Source organism: Lasioglossum baleicum, chromosome 10 (genome assembly GCF_051020765.1).
Source record: "Lasioglossum baleicum chromosome 10, iyLasBale1, whole genome shotgun sequence".
In the NCBI taxonomy this organism is placed as follows: domain Eukaryota; kingdom Metazoa; phylum Arthropoda; class Insecta; order Hymenoptera; family Halictidae; genus Lasioglossum; species Lasioglossum baleicum.
Genome location: NC_134938.1, coordinates 10,098,374 through 10,117,985, shown reverse-complemented (window position 1 = coordinate 10,117,985; position 19,612 = coordinate 10,098,374). Strand labels below are relative to the sequence as shown.

The following is a 19,612-nucleotide window of genomic DNA, read 5'->3' as shown; positions in this document are numbered from 1 at the left end:
ACTTGCCGTTTATCGAAGGCTAGCGAACGATGATCGATAAGTAGACAGGATGCTTATGCAAATGCGTATTTTTAGAGAAAGCAGACGGAGCAATGAGACTCGAGAAATGCGCTTTATAATCTGCGGATTAGAAAAATATATTTATTTTGCATCTTTTGGACAATGCTTTGCGTATTATTAAATTCGCGTTACTTATGGGACAGTCTGGTAGCAGAGTTGGGCATTAATCGATTGAAATTTTAATCATGATTGATTGATTAATGTATACGATTAAAAAAAGAAATCGTCGAAAAATCGGCGATGGATTCAATCGATTGATGAAGTGCATCGTCAATCGTTGATTACATGAAGAAATCGTCGAAAAACCGGCGATTGATTTAATCGTCAATCGTTGATTAAAAAAAGGAATCGTCGAAAAAGAAAACATAAAAGCACGTAAACAGAATTTGTATTATGGACCAAATTGACAATACACCTAAACTCAGTTTACCTTTTTTTCAGTATTCGTACAGTTCTGATTATGTATTTCATTTAGAAATTTCAGCAGTTAATCATTAATCAATTATCCGATTGACGATTAATAATCGTTAATCGCAATTAACGATTAATAAGTATTTAATCGTTAACCACAATTTTTTAACGAGTAAACGAGGAGATTAATTGTTAATTGCGATTAACGATTGAAGTAGAAATTGAGTCGTCAATCGTTGATTAAATTTTTGCCGAACTCTGTCTGGTAGACAGTTCTAGTGATTGTAATAGTGATGGGTTTTAGATGTGGAAATATTGTTTACACCCTACGTTTAATAATTTGAAATGATTCAATTGAAGTTTTATCCGCATCCGTCCCTAGTGCCAGTTTGACCCATTTTTTCTGATACACACACAGTGCACGTTACAGGATGCGTGAGGGAGCATAAATATTTATAAAATTGTTCTGCATGTTTATGTTGTGTTACTCGCAGTCCCTATAGCGTTAAAAATATAATTTTATGCATTCGGTTATAATACATCCGAGTACAATATTTTTCTGAGTAATTCGTAATTTTTTAACTTCCACCGAAACGTCCCATATCCATGTTTCATTTAAATGTTAAATCCGTGGTTTCATGGATCGACATTTCCGTTCGCATTTTGCAACAGATTTCGGTTTATAGATATTCATTAACCATTTAGTAACGCACAGAGACAACGAACTATTTCGCTCTTCTTTCCGATAACGAGTTTGATCAACCAGGATATATAATTACTTTTACGTAAAGTATATCGATAAGAATGGAATCATCCGAATTTAAATGAAGGCATTAATGTTGATTGGTTCATTAAAGCTTGCTAGTAATGTGAACGAAATAGGCGAGGCTAGCTTTCGGAAACAGTGGTCTCCCTGTTGCTTTTAATTAATCCAATTAGATTTTTACTTTCCATGTTTAAATTACACCGCGTTCGGCGCGGTATGAATATTCCATTTGAAATATCAGAAGCGGCGTGGAACGAAATTTTTGAATTACAAATCGACCTCGTGCCGCACCGACACGGGAACTCGTATCGGAAACGTGGCAACAAATCATTATTTCAAATATTTTCGACTACACAGATGAATCTCCCGTTCAATACCATCGAAACTGCTATACAGAATTTTCAGCTGACTTAAATATTCAGCGATATCGAATTACGATCTGTAATATTGGCACTGCTCCTGGAAACCAGTCGAAGATTTTTATATGTAATTGAAAGCGAATCACCGATCGATCTGTTCTAAAAACAGATTTCATCTAAAATTAATGTTCGAGCGAAATCGTTCGGTGAGAACGTCGCTTGGAGTAATGACCACTGTATAAAGTGCAAAACAGTGTAGTCGCGGCAAAAGTCCCTAGATAGTCATAGGGCGGAACCATTAATCACCGCAATGTGTGACGGTTAGGCTTCCTGACGCCTGATAACGAAGCAGCTTCTTTCTCCAAATCTGTGACGTGTCTGTCATGTGATTATAACTAGACTGCGGATTTTATGCATTTATCACAAAAATGGGTACATGCGATTTAAAGCTGTGGACATGTTACAAATATTTAACAATATTTAAGGACATCAATGTATTAGTTTCAGCTTAATAGGATAATTGAAAGAAGAAGAAAATTTCTATTTAGCTCTGTCTCGTGTAATCAATGCAAACATTTTTTATTTTGCATAAAGATCCGCAGTCTAATTATAACTATTATTTTTTCTGTCCATATGGAGATAATATTGAAATTCTATTAGTGTTGATAGTATCCAAATTCTGAGTTTCTTGAGAATAAAGGGTTGCGCGATGTGTGCAATTTTTATTTTATTGTATTTTCATGAATTTTTATTGAACCGTTCAAAAGATTTAATTTTGGAAAAATAGACTCCAATTGGGATTAGTTTTTTGTTTATTTTAACGTAAATTAAAAAAACGTTTCAGATAAAGCTCCATATCAGAGATAATACAACAAATAAACGTACAATAAAAGAAATTTCATTTTAAACAATTGTCGTCGAATCTTTACAATTGTAGTACCAATGGATTGGCATCTTCCTCGGCAAATTCTTGTGAGATTAAATGTATGTATAAAAAAGTTATCAAGTTTTTGGTCCCCTAAAGCGAAGTTCAGCCAAAATCCGACCCATCCATTGATGTTACAATTACACAGGTGAGACGACAATTACTGAAAATAAAATGAGCTTTACTCCATGTTCACCTATTCCAGTGGTGCCATTATATGTATATTGTATTCATTCACTGTTGGGAGAAAAGTTGGGAGCTGACTGATGCAAATTTAACCGTGTAGAATTTGGTTAAAGACTGTGCATTACTGTATTTCCACTGGTTCCTTTCGACAGCGTAATTATCCAGCGAGTAACCGAGTGAAGCCGCGCGAAGACGGCGCCGTAGAAACGTCCCTCTCCTCGAGGCGGTCGGCCCCGTTAAATCAGAATATTACAGGAAAATTGAATCGTGCGGCACGCGACGAGATTTCCACGAAATCACCGTGAAAATGGGCTGCGCCGTTTTTCCTCCCCGGTCGCCGGGAGTGTAGCCGTCGTCGTCGTCGTTCCGCCACCCTGCGCGGAACACTCCACGCCTTTTTCTGCTGCGAAAATAAAAAATAAGGAAAAAGGAAAGATTGATCGCTGCGAGGCGATAAAGAGCACCGGCGAAACATCTTATTTCGTCAATCTCGGCGCGAAAACGGGAAAGACGGCGGTCGATGGGGAGAAATTCGACGGGGCAAGAAATAATAAATGGTCCCCGCGGCGTTGCTGCGTGTCACTCGCGGCGATCGGCCGGCAAACTACCCTCGCCGGAAGCGTTTCAGCCATTTCACAGGCGTTTATTCAAAATAGTTTTCTATTACTGCTCGTAGAAAATAACGAGGAGCACTGTCAACTGCTGAAACTTGGACATTTACAGAAAGAGAAACCTTCTAAGTACACATAGAAAAAAATTAAGTAGATGAAACTGAAAATTGTTGAAAAATTTTGAAAATTGAAGATGTCAATATATGATTTCTCCTCTTTAAAGTCATTAAGGGAAGAAATAACATTCAATTGAATTTCTATTTCTTGCAAATGGCAATATCAGAATGTTATTTCTATTGTGCTATTGAAAAAAAACTACCCTATCTTAAAATACAGCCCAATATGTATGCAAAATTTTGGAACACTCGGTCTAACCACTTTTGATCTTATAAATTCCAAGCGTCGCCACCCCCAAATGGGGAATACATAAAATACTTTAATTACTTTCTCAAATTCCATTTAACTTTTGGCATAAATAGTCTTGAATATATAAATACTACCCATTCAGAGCAGAAAATAAAAATGTTATACCCCCTGGGTTAAGATCGTCGTTTCCTTGAAACGAGCATAGTTCAAGGGTTCGTTCGAGACCGGAGCTGTTCGATTGATCATAACTAGACTGCCGATCTTTGTGCATTTATAAAGAAATTGGTTGAGTGAAATATAAAACGGCAAAGGATCAAAAAAAATTGAAGAATACCGTAATGATGTTTTTAATGGAAAGAAGTCACGAAGGATTGAAATGAATTTTTATTTTATTCCTGCTTCCCCCACAATAAATGCAGAACATTTTTATTTTGTTTTATTTAATTTATAAAGACTTTATAACTAAAATAAATATCTCGAATACATAAATTCTAGTCTTGAATATATAAAAGATGTAAAAATGTTCTGCCCACTGGGTTAAGATCGTCGTTTCCTTGAAACGAGCGTAGTTCAAGGGTTCGTTCGAGACCGGAGCCGTTCGATGGGGTCGAGTCTCGCGATGCACGCGCGCGATGCAACGACGTGCTCGAGATTGAACGCTCTCGAATACGAGGACAATCACGATTACAGTTAGTTAGATCATTTACACTTGTGCAAGCTCGGCCGCCCGCGCCCGACGCGGCGTATTGCAGGCCATGGAAGCGACGTAATCACGCTCTCGAGTGGAGCAACAACGGCTCCGTGATCAAATTCACGCCGGAACTTTTTATCGGGCATCAGAACCTCGTGCATTAAGAAACGTGTGCAGTTCTTTCGGTTCGTTAAGAAAAAGAAAAGGTAAACTAACGAGAAGAATCGTCCATTGTGCCTTCCGTTTCACGATAGAATCATCTTCTTGACCGAATTTCGCTTTTTAATTGCGTCGCCTGCTTGCGAGACTGTTTTTATGATTCCTCTATTAGATACATATTATTTATGCCTCGGAATGAGCTCGTTACAACGTGGATGCATACTCTTTCGTATGGCTTGAATGGGCTGTTTTGTGTGGCTGTGACGCGATCACAGAATGCAAGGAGTTAGTGTAATCTGTGTCACTCTCTTTCAGAAAGTGGAAATTTCTTGTTTTATAGTTGTTCAAATTATTACTACACGTTTCAAAGTTAACAGTGAACCTACCACTGTCAAATTGAACGGTTTTCTATTTCGTGGTTGTTGAAATTATAAAATGGCTTTCATAGGAAATCCCATTATTATTATACAGTTTTGGGCTTGATAGGTTTAGCGTTAAAATACTCCTAAACTAATCATTTTCTGACATACATAGGCCATTCGCGTTGCATACTATGCTACTAAAAAATATGTATTTTACAATCACATCCCCATGGTTATTACTTCATTGAGATCTATTCTCCTTTTCGTAATACACTGTCGCAACTGGAAAAGTGCGTTTTCCGACGCTGCAACACTGACAATGAGTATACCAAGCGGATATGGTGTGGAAACATTGGAAATGATCATTTTCATACGTGGAAGATTTGTTTCCATTCAGCCTTATTTATTGCATCCTTGTTCAGACACTGTTCTCATTATCCAGTGGTTAAAAACAGATAAATTAAAGTGAGAACAAAATTGCTATAATTACTAATAAACTATGGATTTTATGCATCTGTGTAAAACATGAACAGATAATTTAAGAACAGTAATTTAAGCAGAATATTTTTATTTCGTACAAAAATCAATAGTCTAATAGTCCAATTTAACTAGTAAACTTATTATTTTTTGTGAAATGAGATACTAATCATGCTTAAATCAACAGAAGTTTCCTTTGCGAAGAATAATTGGAAGTTGTTTTCCAAGTCGTAGCGTCTAACACCAATTACAGTGCTAAATACGTGGACACGTAAAAGGTATCAGTGGCTCGGCTGGCTCTTCTTCAAACGAAGTATTTTTTCGCGTCCCTCCTAAAGGAAACTATACGAATTATAGTAATTACGGACATGTGTGGTAAACTGTGCGACAGAGTCACCGGGTGCTCGTTCAACTTGTTATTACGTCTAGAATCGGTTGTCAGGCTGCCTCTAATTATATGCGTCCGCTGAGAACGGCGAAGTAGGTGACGAGTAATTAAATGCGATTAAGCTGTTGCCGAGAATCTCGTCGTCGCGACGGCGGAATATGTTTCCGCGAATTTTAGTAGTGTTACGATCGGTCGTTCCAGAATTATTAATATAATTATCGTTACCATCGTGCCCGTCCTTTTGAGTACGCCTCGACACTGCTTTCATAAAACGCGTGGAATGTCCACTAAGCTTATTGGATCAGTTTCGCATTTCATTAATATTCGCTGATTTAAATTCGCTGAGAGAATATAATCTATCAACGAAACACTAGTGGGCTGTTTGAACTGTAAATTATGGCTCTCAAATCGAGCATAATTGAATGTTATTAAAGGGGATGATTCCAGAGCTCATTCGAAGTGGGTTTTCCTTTGCGAAAATATTCTCCGCAACTTTTGGTAACGAGTTATCGAGAGAAAACGAGGACCAATCAAAGCACAGGTGTTTTTCGTTGATAACTGTTAACAAATCCGTGGAGAAAATTTTCGGAAAGGAAAGGGTTACTTCAAATTACCTCAGCAATCGCCTTTTTCTAGGGAATACAACATTTTTGGAACAACCTGTATGGAGAACGTGAAAATAATACAAAAGAGAGTTGATGAGAGTTTTATATAATGCTTAATAATATATATTATAATGCTTTATAAAAATGTTTTGCATTGATTGCGGGAAGCAGAAATAACATAAAAATTGATTTCATCCCTTAACAACTTGGTTACATTAAAAGCACAACATTCTTGAATTGTTTAAACCTTTCACTTTTTTATATTTCGCCCAGCCAATTTCTTCATAAATGCATAACGATCAAACCATAAGAAATTGTCTCGTAATTACGAGGGTAAATAAAAGAGTTGATCTGAGGAAGTAAGACAATTTATACAGTAATTATTAAGTGGCAAGAGCTTGATACACGCTTCCCTGTACGCAATTAAACTGTATAATGGTTTATGTGAAAATACCTGGTTCGTGTACCTCGTCGAACCGTGCGACACGAAATCCGCTCGGCCCGGTCCTTCGCAGAATTCACCTGCAGGCCGTAGCAGTTCAGTGAACCCTGCGAAGGTGGTGGAGATGATCGAAGGTCCAGAATTAGCGACGGAAAAAACACGTAGGACAAAAAGGGCAGGAGGAGGCGAAAGGGAACGGCCGGGCACGATGTGTGCCGCGGTGTTTTACATATTTTAACGGGTTCTACGCGTACCTCCGATCCGTTTCGTTTCGATGCTCCCCGCCGCTTCTTTCTGGTCGTATCTATAATTTCTTCGAACAACATTCCCTCCGCCTTCACGCCACGTATTAATTAGACACGACAACGCGTCAGACTTGTGCGCCGACTTCATTTACCATATTTCCATCCAACAATATTTATCCTCGCTTTCCACCGCGTTCTTCTGAAAATATCACGAACCTATTGAATATCCTAAGAAAGAAAATCCAAGCACACTATTTGGATACTATTATTATTCCTATTATTGCACGGAAGAGAAATTAAATTTAATGTTATTTAATATATTGACATATATTGACATATTCAATGTTTGAAATTTTCCAACAATTTTGAATTTCATCTACTCAATTTTGCTATATAAATGCATAAAGCGTAAAGTTTTCATTCATTCAGCTTTTTTAGTGGAACTGCCGACCGACCAAAGTTCCGCGTTTGCTCTTTAACATTTTCCTTTCCGCTCTTTTTCCTTTTTTTTTTTTATCAATTCGTCGTTTCCAGACTCACTTTCAAAGTTTTAGAGTCAGGTTTACCCTCAAAGTTTGGAGGCATGGTCTTCTGGTTGTTTAGTCTTCCGTTTCTCTTGTATTTGAATTTACCTTGTTCGCGGAATCTTCTTCTCTGTTTACTCCTATGTTATCGGAGATAGGGAGGTCTGACTTTTCCCGAGTTCTTCTCGAATTTTATTAGCACCGGTGGAATAGTTTCTTTCACTTCTGAGCGGATATTTCGGCGTGCGCAAACTTCGTTTAGATCTCATCGAATTTCTCTATAATGCAGTTTCTCCCTCTGCGAACCGTGGAATCAAATCAGAAATTAAGTAAAAGTTCGGGCAATCCTTACACTGACTTGATGAACAGTCACGATTTCATCGATGTCAGAATTCTATTCTGACACATTTAAAAAACCCGTAAATAATTCTCTGGCTTTTTTTGATCTGGATAAGAAATCGAGCAATTGTTCCGTTAAAGATTATGTCAAAAATCGTGGGAGTTATTGAATAATATCGACGTCATTTTATAACAAGATTATGAGAAACAAATTTTTACACAGATTGAAGTCTGTGGTGATAAAAATCTGCAAGTAAATTTTTCATTTCTTTCATTAGATTCCCGTAAAAATTCTCAAAATTCGAGCTTTTCGTATTTTAGAGTGGCAGTACCCCTTAAACGGTTCCAAGGGACGAATTAAACGTATGAAAAATAGTGATTGTGTATAATAGGGGCTCTGTAATTGTGCGCAATCTCGGGAAATATGAAAGAAACCTTGTAGATTTCTGCTGAATCCTTGAGTGACATTCTCAGCTTGATTTTAATGGAACGATACAATTCGTGGGTCGCTACGGAATTTGGCGTGTCGCGTGTTTACGGGCGAACGTTCTTCAAAGGAACGGAGCAGACATTTCGCGTGCAATGTTACCAGAACAAGACGGACTCGTTCGCACGCATCGTGCGACACGCGGAATCGGATTTTGCACACCCTCAGCAACTGAGCGGACGAGCTCGCTCGGCCTTGAAATAGATTCCATCTTGCGCGATTCCCCTTTTTCGGACGAATGGCAGTTGCCGTGTATAGTGGCTGCTTCACATACAGTAATGCTTATCAAGAAATTTTATTTTCTGCTGCACCGTTGCAATTATATCCTCTAATGATTATTTTATCATCACTAGACTGCGGATTTGATGCGTTTATGACAAAAATGGGCGAATATAATTTAAAACAGTAAGAACACTAAGACGATTTAAGAACATCCACATGTTACTTTCAATTTATTACAATTGTTAAAGATAGCAAGATATTTTTATATGGTCCTTGCATCTTGTAATTGACGAAGAAAATTATCGTTTTGCATAAAGATCCGCAGTGTAATAGTCATTCAAGATAATCACATGCAACAAAATCACTTTGCAGTAAGTATTCTGGCACTCCGTTGTGGACAATGTTATTTAAAAACTAATAGCAATAATGTATTCAAATATTCAAACAATTTTTAGTATTTTTTTTATTACAGAATATTTTATGAATTTTTCTCAGAGATAAGAAGTTAGAACAGAACAAGATACATTTGTCACATCACGGATAAACACAAAATTAGGTTAACAAGCATTGATCCATCAGACACGGAGCTGTAGAGAGTTAAGTCTAGAGAGTTGCTGTTTGCAATTGTTCCCAATTGGACATGCTCAAGATGCAGTGTTAGCGCCCACTTTTCTTTTCTTTCGCACGTTGTCTTGATATCGCCGAACAATCTGACCGACATTTTCGATTTCACCCGCGTCTACGAAAAGGAATCTGTGCAACGCGTTTACCCAGGCTCTTCTTTCAACGAAACCCCGTTCTTCCGAAGAGTAGAGTGGATTTTCTTGGCTCGCGTTTCTGTAGAAAAATTTTCGTAGCGTGCCGATCTTCGCTTTCGGTCCGCCGCTCCTGCCGCGTCGACGCCGTAAAGTTTAAAACACGGAACGGATCTCATCGCGGAGAAATATGTTTAATAAGAGAGCGAGATTACAACGTGCGGCCCTGTGGTATTATACCATGATAACCCTCGAATGGCGAGACTTGCATCCATTTCCACCCAGAGTTATAAGTTTGTTTTACGCCTCGTTCGCGAATCCGAAAGGCGTGTTACTCAACTTTTCAGAAAGACAGCGAAGTAAAATTTAGTACTTTTTAAGAATTGTTTCTATGTCAACTACAGAAGATTTTTTGTAAAGAATTCGTGTTCCTCTACTTTTGAGAAATTTAACGTTGACGACAAAGTAGAATTTTTAGTACTTTAAGAATCATTTCTATTTTAACTACAGAAGATTTTTTATGAAGAATTCGTGTTCCTCTACTTTTGAGAAATTTAACGTTGACGACAAAGTAGAATTTTTAGTACTTTAAGAATCATTTCTATTTTAACTACAGAAGCTTTTTTATGAAGAATTCGTGTTCCTCTACTTTTCAGAAAAACTTTGACAACAAAGTGGAATTTAGCACTTTAAAGATTGTTTCTATTTTAACTACAGAAAATTTTTTATGAAGAATTCGTGTTCCTCTACTTTAGAGAAATTTAACTTTGACGACGAAGTAGAATTTAGTACTTTAAGAATTGTTTCTATATCAACTATAGAAGACTTTTTATGTAGAATTCGTGTTCCTCAGCCATTGAAAAATTTAGCTTTGACAACAAAGTAGAATTTAGCACTTTAAGAATTATTTCTATTTTGCTATAGATTTTTATTTGATTCGGTAGACTTTTCTCGTTCGACATATCAAAGTCTGTAAAAATCAGCGACCGGTTATCGATACGCGAGAAGAGAGTTAAAAATGTGTTGCACAGTGTAATTGTCTGGCAATAACCTGTCGCGAGCACGCCGTACGTTCGAGGAGTTGTTAGCAACCCGAAGTTTGCTCGAGCACATTAACTCGCTTATGAATACATTCGATTAATTAAAAACCTGCCTCGCCGTAATCACGGTGAGAGTAACCAGTCGTTTACGCGAGCAACGAGCGTGCCCTAGGAACACGCGAAGCGAGACGCAAGCACGAAAGTTACACCATACTCATACTGAAAAAAGTCTATTATCAACATACACCCAAGTTAATACATACTGCCACAGCATCGGTGAAATTAAGAAAGACCAAGCAACGTAGTTAGAAATTATCCATTATGTGTCGATAAAAGTATCAAATAGAATTTCGTGTTTCTATCTCATTAGATTGTTATTGTCATATCATAATTTTTCAAACGGAAAATCAAATAATTCCAGCATTTGAGCTTTGTGTATGATAATTAGACTGCGGATTTTATGCATTTACTTAAAATAGGTACGTACAATTTAAAGCAGTGGGCATATTAACAAGATTTAAGGACATCAGTAAATTAGTTTCAACTGTGTATAAGATAATTAGAAGTAGAAAAATTTTCTAGGTGGCCGCTGCTTTTTGCAATTGATGGAGAAGTTTTTTATTTTGCATAAAGATCCGTATTCTAATGATAATATAATTATCTTGCCACTTCCACTGAAATTTTTATGGAAACATATTCTAAACTGTGAGAAGTGGGATGAATAAAATATTAAAAATGGAGTTACACAGCGAGCCGGTTGACAGACTTTGAAGTGACAAGTTCTGCTGGATATCATCAGAGACGGTGCTAATGAAGCCAGTACATCCATTCCGATGCTTTCGCTTTGAAAACAGCGTAGCTGTACCGCGAGCTCAAAATTACAGCGGGTCATTTGCATGAACGGTAAATCGTTTAATTAGCGAGAGGCCACTAATTGACCGTTTCCGCGGAAGGTATTCGATCGGCGAGCGCGTCGCGTCGGTGCCCCGAAAAATCGGTAATCCGTGTGATGGATAGACATTATTGCCGCTTTCTCGATGTTGCAACAGGCTGGCCAATGGCAGCTCCATCGCCGGAGCATCAATGAAAGAGAGGATCCAGGGCCGCTGTGTTACGAGCCGGTGAGCTTGCTCAACGTCGCGGACAAAGAGGAGAGAGAGAGATAGAGAGAGAGGACGGCCCGCGACATGGAGAAAAAGAGAAGGAGAGGCTTCTGCTTATATGGTCACTGATTACGGTGGGGCCAAGGGCCCGAGGGCCTTGGGACCGCTATTCTTAGAAGATGGGTCCTCATGCCCTCCCCCTTTCTCGCTCCGTCTCCCCTCTCTCTTTCGCATCGAAGCTTCCGTATCTCTCGTCTCACTCTCTCACGTGGTCGGCTCTTCTTGGCTGTTCTGCCCCCGCCCCCACCCCTTTGGGCCCCTCGTGCAAGGCCCCTACAGCGATTCCTAATTACCTGTACTCGCGTACGTTCGTCTCTCTGTTTCTCGTGCTGACCCTCCTCCTCTCCCCGACAAACGGCATGCATAATGCATTTAAAGATCGCGTGATAGTGGCCGATTATGCGGTCGCCGGGGCCTCCTTTTCCGCGAAAGGAGTCGCGAATTGGGCGCCGCGGACCGTGACCCAACCGAAGAGGGCGTGGCCGTGCGAAACATACTCCCGCTCTACGAGGATTATCATGAATGGAGCTAGAGAGACAGCTTTCCCATTCGTCGGTAGACGTCGAACCTGCTGCGGGAGTTTTCAATTTTTAATGCGAACACTTGTTTAGACGCGCCGGACAGCGAACAAGTCTGATCCGTCACGCTCCGTGGTGAAACGCTACTCGGGTAAACTCGGTTACTGTTTTCTATTTTGTTCTGTGGTTTCACGGCGAGCTTCGGAATGCAAAAGTATTTAAAAACATCAATGTATTATTTTCGTTCTCTCGAAAACATTAATCTTTCAATTGTTCTTCCTCATTTTAAGAACGTGAACGCCGACATATTTTTTAAGCTAGAATTATTGTTTGTGCTTTTTCATAATACACCGCGTACTCTCTTAAATTTGATTGAATAGCAACTACAATTTTCTTCCTACATGACGAGTATGCTCATCTTTAGACAAAAAATACCATCTTTTCATAACGAGCATACTCGACATGAACAGTTAACAGGTTAAAGAAAGACTGACATTTTGATGTGGCTCCTGTATTTTGGGACCGACGAGTAAAACTTTTATTAGCGGTGTTTGATACGTTCAAAATGGACACATTATAAATAGAAGGGTTCGAACAGTGACAAGTATGGAAGACACGAACGGTTCGCTGTAGGAGCGACGCCGATTGCAATAACACGAGAGCCGAGAAACGCAGACGTGGTCTTTAGCGGAAGATATTACTTAATAGTGGCATAAGATTGCCGTCATAGTCCGCAACACCGATACTCGTTGCTTCCCCAGCGACGCTCGTCAAATTACACTCGGATCGTTTTCTAATTCGCGACGAGGCTCGACCAAGAATTTCATACGTTGTTCCGGTGTCGAGTCGGGCTCTGATGTATAACTCGCGCAATTAAATTGGAAGCTGTGCTCATTAAGACGTTGCATCTCGTTCCGAATATAGTATCATTATTACTACAATATTCGTGTTTCATACGAAATTACAACATCTAAAATTCCGTATCAAGTTCCCTACTGAATTATTCCACAATAGCTATCTACATATCTACCTATAATCCGAGTTTAAACATTCATGTATTGCAAATTTTCAAGGGAAATCTCGAATATTCCATAAATTCGTTCGAGAAATCACGATGATGAAATTCTCAGCGTAGGACGGTTAATTATCAATTTTCGAGCACCCTTCTTAATAATAAAACCGCATTATTAGCGGCAATTATGAAGTTGGTTTGAAGCGTCGTAAACGCGACAGTGGCACTATTATTTTATACAGCAACAAAGTGTCTATTAAAACTTTGTTAATATCTTTTTAACGTGGCCTATATCGTCTCCTCAACCCGAAGACATTTCGCGGAATCACGGGCACTCCTGAATATGCAAATCGAAGACAGCCGACGAGATTCGAGATATCGGCGCGCTAATGCTCGGTGTTTCATCTTCCCTGCCGATAGATTCCGGCGTATCCGTTATTTTTTAACACGTCCGAGACTGTTTGCCGTAATCTATGGCGTCGGTAGCCGTCGGCTGACCGGCAACCATAAATCCACCGAGTCGAAGTCCTTGAACCAGACGACTCGTCCTTGTGAATTCGCGAATTACGCCGAGTCACGAGTATGGAAATTAGCTCAATTGGTTAGTCGCCCGGAGGTTTCGGAAAAATACGGCTCCGCAACGATCGTGGTCCACTTTCCCCTGTTCCTTTTTGCGACGTTAAGTACAGAGTCCTTCTCCGTTAATTGAGAACGGAATTATACAAGCTTAACACTTTCTTATTGCGTCTCTTGTCGGCTGGAACGCGACGTTGCCTCGTTACGTACACGTACGTTTACTAATTGCGTCGATCATTATAAAAGTGGTCCAAGCGGAACGTCAGTAAATCTCAAATTATCGATTCACGACCATTTTTATTAGTTTTTGTAAAATCGTGGAAAATTTGAATGTTCAATTAGATTGATAATTCGGTCGTCAAACAGAGCTTAATTTCGCGATTAAAAATTCTAAATATCACGAAGCGAAAAATGTTCTGCACATCGGAGAAAGAGAGGTCAATTCAATATTCTTAATGTGCGAGTTAATGAAATTATTTCGTTGCCATTCTGTTCGAAAAAGTATTGGGCTTTTCATTGAGTTTCTTGTGATTGAATTAAACTTCACAGAATTACAGATTCATAGTGCTATTAAAGAATTAATGTAATGAAAATGTGCAAAAATTGAAATCGGATAATAATTTCTTTCCTTCATTATGATTTTTGTTTTTACAGTAAAACAATACCTAAAACCAATATCGGTAAAATTGTTGATCTTATTGTTTTATGTACTTGCAGTGTTGTAATATTGTTCTTGTAATACTTAGTTTGTTTCTACCAAAATTTCGGAAGCTTGTTCGATGGATTTTCGACAGTATCGGTACTCGAAATTCGTTTCCGCCAAAATTATGCGCGTAAACGTCAGCGCACTTTTCGGCGACTGTGTAAAAGCGTGAAATCCGTCGTTTATAATAGCGTTCGAGAAAAAGTGCGCAAGTATGCGATGATATTTTTCGATCGGCGCATGCACCGATAAACGCGACGACGAGCCTTGCGGCAGAAGTGGAATTATTCCTATTGATATCCGCGCGAAGCAATTATCAGCAGTGGATAGGGGTGCGATGCTCGATTAGGCGCGTATTCAGACGCGCGATCGGAACCGTGCAATCAATGTATCGCGGTGGTCGTCACGTAGAATTGACTTCGACAGTTTCCGGTTTTCGTTTCTTTATTCAACGGGGGCGGCAGTCGCGCGTATTTCTTCGAGCATCCCCCGTCGCCCCCGATAATGCGTTTTCCGATTTTTCGTCGGCGAGCGTCGTGAGTAACCTACCGTTTCCCTCTCTCTCCCTCTGCTTCTCTTTTCTCCATTTCTGTCTCTGTCCACTGAATTTCCAGCAGGCTGGAAAATCTCGACGCGGCCGCCGAGCCACGGGAAATTGAATTTAGTGCGCCGCTGGTGAAATGAAATTCAATTATTAGTAATACAGTCGAGCCGCGATTGAAAAAGAATGATAGAACCACCCGAGGAAAAAGGAAAGAGAAGGAGACAGAGAGAGAGGACCGACCAAGATCGCGGATTTGTACGTGTATGCGTGTATGTTGGTCTCTCGGTGTGCGTATGTGTGGGATGAAAGGAAGAGAGGAAGGGGGAATGGCGGATAATAGAGGCGGAACGGCGAACGCGAGCAAACGAAAATTCGTCGTGTAAAATTAATCGCCGACTTAATTACCGGTTTTCCTCTAATTAGGCCTGGCAAATGATCTTACCCGCCGGCGAAAAATGGGGCGGAGAGTCATTGTCCCGATACGAACTGTCGACGGCTACGATTTTCAATTTGCAACTGCAAAAATTGAAATTTTACAGGACAAGCAAAAGAAAAATAATTCGAATTTGTCTTAATAGAATGGCCTATAGATTCGGTTTAATTCTTTTATGCGAGTAGTTTATGGACATTGTGGGTTATTATTGCAACTTTTAAGTTATTGCAATTTATAAAATAATAAATACCAGCCTCACAGTAACCAGTATCATGTAAATACGTCATTGTTCTTCGGAAAATGCGTCATTATACTTCCGGAGCAGCGATATGATATGAAGTTGCAAAATATGAAAGAAAACCTTATTGCAGATGATTTCATAATCATTGTAGAAATGAATGGTGACTACATAATTGATTAATTGATTAAAGCTCTATTCTTTAAAATTTTACCATTGAATTTTAGAAGATTCTGAAAAATTTGTAGGTACACTTTACATCAGTATTTTCTAATATAGGATTAATATTCTTATGTGTATAACAATGGATATGAGGTTTTCTCTCACATTTTGCAACTTCAAACTTATGATCTGAATAGGCAGGAAGACGGTACGCATTTTGTCTATACGTATAACTCCACAGAATCAAATTTTGCAGAAACTATGTAACAGCTTGTATCTCAATAACTATTTGCTTGTGACATATTTTTTTTATTAGGAAATCTCTTATGAGATTTATTACAACATAATGTAATCACAGAGTATTACAGAGTATAGTGAATAACGAAAACGTTAGTAACATTGTAAAAAGAAAAGAAGACTCTTAGGCACGTAGGTTACAAGTATTTACGACATGTTCGTTCCAATCTTTTTCTATTAAGAGCAAACTTTAACAACGATTTTGCGGAAAGTTTCTTTTCTGTACATTGAAGCTATTCACAGAGCAAATATGGCTGAAATCACAGTTGTGTAGGACAGCCTAACGCTTTCCACGAGGTAGCCCATTTTCTGCCAAAAATCGCGCGTATTTCGTCGCTCCGGAGAGGTTCAGTTATTTTTGCGACGAGCCTCGCAGATAGCTGCCAGGCGGGGTACCCTAATTAATTTCCCTAGGCTCCTTTGTACGAATGTAACGAGCAGATTCGACGGGAGATAGGCGCATCGCGCGGCTGGATAGAGAACCGTGTTCCAAGATAGAACGAGCAGGCCATCTGATCGGGCGTAAAGCGAAGTTGATAATTAACGAGTTTGCGCGGCGTGTCGACGTCGGAAACAAAAGCGTTGCGCGCCCGGTGTGTCTCGGCCGTGTTCTTGATCTTCCTACGCCGAACGAACTTCCGGGTGGTTTGCGGCGTGTTTCGCCGCAACCGCTTTGAACCGTTAGCCTAGAAGACCTTGAGACAATTCCTTTGTGGATCCAGCGAACGGCTGCTACCCGAAGAGTACGCGATCGGCTCAAAAACTGTCCGGAAAAATACTTAAAAAATGAATAATCTGAAGTGAGAACATTGCCATTATTTCGTTAATTTTAACCAAGAGTTTTCATTCATTTTGGTTCGGACCATAGCATTCATATATTCATTTTTTACTTAGATTGCGGATGTTTATGCAATTTTTAATATTTGTAGGCAAAGAAGAAAGTGCAATGAAATTAAATCCTATTTTTAATGGGGACACGCTTTGTAGGTCAAAACGAATAAAAATAGTATTGAATTCTATCAAATTGTATGTTCTAGCATTTTTTGAAAATTTCCATAACCCATAAATGCACGAGGATCCGCAGTCCAGTTATATTGTTCTGTTATTTGTAGGCAAATTTGCCCGAAACTTCGTGACTTTTATTTTTTTAATGTGAAACACATAACTGAAAAACGTAGGAGCTCATCAATTTGAATAAAAAAAACTGTTTATCTTGACAGATTCAGTTCGTGAAACGAGGGACGAATGAGGGTCAAAGTGCAGTAGGTCGAACGCTGAATGTTTCACATGGCACTGTATAATAAACATCCTCTCTCGGTCAAGAGGAACTGTTAGGATTGTTATAAAACATGGAGAAGGGAACAGAATCATTTATGGGGATGGAAACAACAGTGATCCATATACGATATGGCAGGTGTTTTTGTGGAACAGAATATTTATAGTGAGCCAGAGTGTATGTCACAAATCAAAGCGTAACCATAGAAGATATGCATGCCTGTAGCGTAGTTTGAAAAATCTGAACCCGAATGAAAAATGTTTAAAACAATGCACGCAGATTTTGAGTGCACGCGTTCCAGTTTATTGTTGTAGGTGTGCATAGAGTAAAGAGTACTCGTATGGGAGAGGTAGCGTGAAAAAGAGAACGAGTATGGAAAGGACGAATGTTGAAGGGTTGGAACGGAAGGGTAGTTTTTGTTAGCGAGCTGGTATTTCCGAATATTTGGTACGATTTCAGTAAGTACTCCTGTGTCGATTATAAGTGCGATTATGTTACGATAAACCGTTTCGAAACGCAAGCTTTCTGTTGATATCGCGAGGGATTTATTGAAAATAATCCTTATAATACGTATTATGCATATTTGCCTTATTGAACGGTTCTCGTGTCCGACATAACAATGATCAATGCAGCTCTACCAAAAGCATCGTAATTCTGCTAATTGTTCCTCCGAATGCAAAATGTTTAATATAATACGGACATCATTAATATTCGGACGGTCTAAAAAAAAAACGATAACTTTATTAATATTGTACTATTCGATTTGAACTTTTTGGGAAGCTAGAGTAATTAGTTCACTACAGGATGTGAAAAGAAATTTCTTCGGAAATTGCGATTGATCAGAATTGTAGAGAAAATACTAAAAGATCCATTTTACAACTTTTTTATGTGGGCCTATATTGAACATTTAAAAAATACTTTTTGTAGATCTGTTTCAATTAAACATATCCTGAAAATTTCTTCAAAATCGATCGACGTTGCCATGAGCTGCAAGCGTTTAAAGATGGTAAAAATTGCAGATTTTCACGATTTTCGGCCTATAACAGCAGTAAATCTAAGAATTCTTGCATCTTTCAATGACTGTCATTTTTCGCCGCATCAACCGATTTCGATGAAACTTTCACAATGCGTATAACCCACACAGAGATCTAGAAAACATATTTTTCAAAAAAATTTCAATATAGGCCCGCATAAAAAAGTTGTAAAATGCAACATTTAGTATTTCCTCTGCAATTCCGGTCAAATGCAATTTTTTAAAAAATTTCTTTTCACATCCTGTAGTAAACTAATTGCTCTAGTTTTTCAAAAATGTTCAAATCGCATAGTCCAACATTTGAAAAGTTACGGTGTTTTTAAGAGTGTCCGAATATTAGTGGGCGTCATTGTAAGTTCAAACAGAAACATTTTAAACATAAAAGAGGACTGTTCACAGTAATGTCTCGAGTATTTTTCTGTGAAACTATGATGAACATATTTGTGACACTTTTCTAATTAAAACAAGACCAAACACGGCATAATTGAAAGCATATTTGCTCGTTCACGTCCAGTGTCCACGTGAATTCACGTTTCTATCCAAATAGTGTCATATTTGGTATCATTTTAATTCGAAAAATGTGACGAATGTGTCAGTAAAAATTTCATAAAACGATCATTAACATCAAGAGATTTATTGTATAAATGTTATGTTCACTCGCTACCCTCCTCTAGGTTCGGCGCTATCGGTAAGAGACAGTCGCATAGCTGTTACTCTAACGTTAATCCGACAGTACCTCTGAAAAACAGCGAGTCCGATAAGAGTGGGGTTGGTGTCGAGCACTGTCATCCTCGGCGATCGCTCGTTGGAACAATGCTCGCCAGTCGTTCGGTATTATTATAATAAATGGTTGCGTGTTGCTTGTCTGTTGCAGAAAAGTTGCTGAACAGCGAGGGCCGCGAGCTGCGAAGGGCCCTCTTCTCCCTGAAGCAGATCTTTCAGGTGAGTTTACAATTCGCGATACCTGCGGGATCGGGAACGGAGGACCGAGCGAGCGGCCGTGCACGCGCTGCCGATAAAGACAGCCAGCGGAAGGGAAAGATAACGAGAAAGATGGAACGGGGTGTGCGCGAAGCGAAGGGGAAGAGGATAGAGTAAAGAGGGAAAGGATAGCGCAAAGGAGGCAAGAGGAGGAAAATATATTTGATAGGCGGAGAGAAAAGGGCAGGGTGCGGGGGTGGGGGCAGGAAGACAGGGGCTATTTTTACGCGAAGCTACTCGCTCGACGAGTAAATAT

At 39.1% G+C, this 19,612-nt stretch overlaps 1 protein-coding gene across 8 annotated transcripts in view; it reads left to right on the top strand.

Annotated features, from left to right (window-relative positions):
• The window catches only part of Fhos (Formin homology 2 domain containing), a 304,700-nt gene that overhangs the window by 207,078 nt on the left and 78,010 nt on the right, over window positions 1–19,612 (top strand). For all 8 annotated transcript variants that reach the window (XR_013009741.1, XR_013009743.1, XM_076431634.1 and 5 more), the window contains one exon: window positions 19,250–19,317. Coding sequence is in view for 6 of the 8 variants with exons in the window: in XM_076431634.1 (XP_076287749.1) it covers window positions 19,250–19,317 (68 nt within the window). In the remaining 2 variants the exon portion in view is untranslated. The remainder of the gene's footprint in view (window positions 1–19,249; window positions 19,318–19,612) is intronic.